The sequence below is a fragment of the Amphimedon queenslandica genome, unplaced genomic scaffold (genome assembly GCF_000090795.2).
Source record: "Amphimedon queenslandica unplaced genomic scaffold, v1.1 AMPQUscaffold_11785, whole genome shotgun sequence".
NCBI lineage: Eukaryota > Metazoa > Porifera > Demospongiae > Haplosclerida > Niphatidae > Amphimedon > Amphimedon queenslandica.
Genome location: NW_003547974.1, coordinates 7,994 through 12,057, shown reverse-complemented (window position 1 = coordinate 12,057; position 4,064 = coordinate 7,994). Strand labels below are relative to the sequence as shown.

The 4,064-nt window shown below is 34.3% G+C and overlaps 1 protein-coding gene and 1 long non-coding RNA gene across 2 annotated transcripts; both read left to right on the top strand.

Annotated features, from left to right (window-relative positions):
- The first annotated feature begins 1,277 nt into the window (after positions 1 to 1,277).
- Positions 1,278 to 1,691, top strand: LOC109588899 (uncharacterized). Its single transcript, XR_002188426.1, has 3 exons — positions 1,278 to 1,295; positions 1,410 to 1,567; positions 1,621 to 1,691. It is a non-coding gene; the product is annotated as an uncharacterized LOC109588899 (long non-coding RNA).
- Positions 1,692 to 2,115: 424 nt separating this feature from the next.
- On the top strand, positions 2,116 to 3,303 carry LOC109588897 (uncharacterized). The gene is made up of 5 exons (XM_020005000.1): positions 2,116 to 2,220; positions 2,274 to 2,535; positions 2,585 to 2,763; positions 2,815 to 2,902; positions 2,961 to 3,303. Exons 1-5 carry the CDS (start codon positions 2,190 to 2,192, stop codon positions 3,286 to 3,288), a joined length of 888 nt encoding a protein of 295 aa, XP_019860559.1. The 5' UTR covers positions 2,116 to 2,189; the 3' UTR covers positions 3,289 to 3,303.
- Positions 3,304 to 4,064: the final 761 nt, after the last annotated feature.

Below are 4,064 nucleotides of genomic sequence, written 5' to 3'. Positions count from 1 at the left end.
CTGGGGATAATGGCAGCGTAGATCTCTCGCAAGCAGCTGTATCGTGTTAATTGGAATTTGGAAAAAGGCGCATGCGCACAAAATAACTTGGGAGGGGCAAATTGTTATCACCTTGGTTACATGTTATTAATAAAATGGCGGCTGCTCTTCAACTACCTTGGCGTCAACTACATAGCTGTTGGCTTTGTGATTCCTTTGTTTCCTCGTCTTTTTCAGATGTAGTTCGACATATAGGATCAATTCATTCACACTATCCAAATTTTAGGGTTTCTTGTGGTATTTGTGGCTGTGTGGCTCAATTTCATAATTTCGTAACATATAAATCTCACTTGTACAAGAATCATTTTGCTGTCTTGAAAGGCCAGTCTGAACCACATTTATCTTTCTTCAATTCGTTACCATCACAAGTCAATGAAGGTACTTTGTTGTAACTTGAGTATATACTGCTTTATTCAATTTTAGACCATAGGGAGGCTCGGCATGATGATAATGCATGTACCTCTGAACAGATATTTGAAATTCAATGTAGCTTTAATGAAGATTCTGATGATGATGAAATAGAGGAGCATATTTTCAATTCCCAGCCATTAGAAGATGATGACGATGAAGCTACTAAGAAGTCAAAAGCTTTGTTTATTTTAAAGACATCAGAAGTGAGGAAATTGACTCTTACTGCTGTTAATAACATTTTAGGAGATGTGCAACAACTTATTGAAGTAGCACTTACTGATGCACAGAAGAAAACCCAAAGGTCTCTCATGTTTTGTGGGATTGATGTTTCTATAGTACCTGATTTTGAAGCTAATTTTACTTCTGGAATGAAGCCATTCGACGGAATCGATACAGAGTACTTACAGATGAAATACTTCAAGGAAACTTTAGGTCTTATTGTGAGTTTGCAATTATTTCATAATTATTTATAATGGCATTACAGGAACCACATTAAATAATTTTAGGTTCTAGTGTGTTTTCTAACTCATCTGGATTAAAGCGTAATTTTGATAAATTTTATTATGTCCCCTTTAAGGCTACTATACAGAGCTTGATGAATTCTGCTTTTCTACTAGATCAAGTAAGAACTCAATGCATGGTTACATGTACATTACATTAAACCATTTCTTAATTCAGATTTCTTCTCCTCATTCATCGAATGATTATATTATGGAGTGACAGAGACCAATTTCATACTCACCCACTATTTTCTTGTGATCCATATTCATTGCAAGTCATTTTGTATTACGATGACATGGAAGTTGTCAATCCTTTAGGGTCCCACACTAAAACACACAAACTTGGTATGTCATGTAACAAATGTTTATGTATGCATTTACAGTGCACTAACATGCACATGTGCATGTACATGATAATGATTAACGGCATATCATATGCTATACCATTCGCTTCTTTAGGAATGTTTTATTTTACTCTTGGTAATATTCATCCTTACTACCGGTCCACTGTTCGGCATATATATCTACTAAGCATTGCTTATACTTTAGACATTGAAAAGTATGGAATTGATGAAATATTGAAACCTTTTATGAATGAGATAAAGGAATTTGAAGAGGTTTGTTAAGAATGTACGTACATGTATAACACATATATGTACATATTTTATAGGACTGTGGTTGTGAAATTTCTGTTAACGGTTTTTCGCAATACCTACGAGGCAGTCTTTCTGTTTGTTGTGCTGACAATTTGGCAAGCCAATTATTAGGTGGCTTTAAAGCTCTTAATGCAGCATTAAGAAAATGTCGCTGGTGTATGGGCACACAATCATTAATTCAAACTGAGGTATGCTTGTATTTTTGAGATTTACATGCATATGTGATTGTGTATACATACTAGTTTCGTGAGCAGTACTTCCTTCGCAGAGATCGGAATTCATATAAAAAGCATGTCAATACCTTGATGGTCCTTTACATGATCACTTATCCACCACTTACGGAATTTCTCGCAATTCTATTTTAAATAGTTCCAAGTATTTTCTCTGTGCAGATGGCCTTCCTCCTGATTGTATGCACGATGTATTAGAGGGAGTTTTACCTTACACTGTAAAATTATTATTGCTTACTTTTATTCAACACAAGCACTACATTACTCTCGAAGAGTTTAATGATAGAATTTGTTACTTTCCATTTGGTGCTTGTGAATCTGAGAAGCCAGCAACAATTTCAAGTACATCATTGATGTCTAGTGACAAGTCATTGAGGCAATCAGGTATAATTATTATACAAAATTTGTTTATTAATACACGTGTTGTTCTTTATTAGCAACTGAAATGTGGTGTCTTGGGCGCTATTTTCCCTTGTTGATTGGTGATTTAGTGTCAGAAGATGATGAGCACTGGTCTAACATGCTTACTTTGTGTGAAATTGTTGATAACATATTTGGTCCAAAGTGCAGCAGCAAAAGTTTAGATCATTTAGACCATCTTATCCGGCTGTTTTTGACACAATTTAAGACTCTGTATCCAGATCAAAGCATAATTCCTAAGATGCATTATCTTATTCATTACCCCAGTTGTATGAGAAGGTTAGCTAGTGTTTTATAATCATTGCTATAATATTCATTATTGGCATAGGTTTGGCCCATTAAGCAGGCATTGGTGTATGCGTTTTGAGGCAAAGAATAATTATTTTAAGGAGATGGCTCATGTTATTGGCAACTACAAGAATATAGCTAAAACCCTATCTTTGAGACACCAACGTTTAAGTTGTTACTACTTACAAGGTTCACAAATTGACCTAGAATTCGGAAAAGGTATTTTATAAAAATTTTAAATAAAGATAAGTCTGTGATTATTTGTAATAGGTAGAAGCTTTTCAGTTGGTTGTTTGGAGGAAAAAAGATTAATTTTAGAAACTTTTACTGATTACAATGAAGAAACTGCAGTGATTATGTAAGTCTAGATTTTGATTGTATTACAGTAACTACATGTATATATTATACCATTTTAGTTATCCATGGGTGAAAGTTCGTAGTCAAGTCTACAAACCTGGTTATGTTCTAATTAAAGAAATTAAAGATGATGTTCCTCAGCTGTGTGTCATCAAGTTAATTATTGTTTCTCAAGATAACACAATTTATTTTATTGTTGACAAGCTACACAATATTGAATATTGCTGGCATTACCATGCTTGTTATACTATAAATAAAGAAAGAGAGATCACACTTATTTGTAAGCTATCTGATTTTTGTGACCATCATGCATATAACTTTCATCAAAGTTTTAATTCATCATTGAATAACTATTACTTTATTGTACAAAAGTACTTAATATTTTGACTTTAAAATAATTTTAAAGTACATTTATAATGAACACTCTTATTAGTGTGATATTGCGACGAAAGGTGGGAATTCAACACCAGTGGGATAAAACCACTGTGGTGGAAAATCAAATGGTGTATTTTACCCACTTCAATTGGGTGTATTTCCCACCGGCATTTTTGCAGTGTACACTTACAACAAGAATGGAGATAGAAATCAGGTCTATCTCAACAGCAAATGTATGCTAACCACAAAATTCATACAACAGCCACAACTATGCCGATGAGCTCATATAATATCAGATTCACTTTGTAGCATAGATAACCTTTGGTATTGATGACATTAATGTTTACATGTAGTTTAAAGTCTTAGCTAGCTAGCCTGAGGTCACTGCCTAAGGCAGTGGGTCTATTCTTTATATACAGCTATGTGTATATGCATAGACTTAGCTTAAATGACATCAGTATGTTTACACAACAATATGACTTCTATGGGTCCTGCTTGCTGCATTTGTCCTCCATTCTTTAGCTTGTTCCATCAAGAGAAGCAGGGAAATTGTTTATAGCACCTTTAATGTCTGATTTGCTTCGAGACCACGCCCACTCCTTTTCTATATTGGTTTCTATGGCGAGTGACAGCAAAACTGTTTCCTTTCTTTACAGATGCTTTATTTTTTATTTTTTTTCTTTACTTATACCTGCTTGAGATATGTCTTTGGACTCCCCTAAAATGGAACTGTTAGAATCTGGTAGCCATTTTTCGAGCGCTTCATGTTTGAGTGATATAGACCCCCT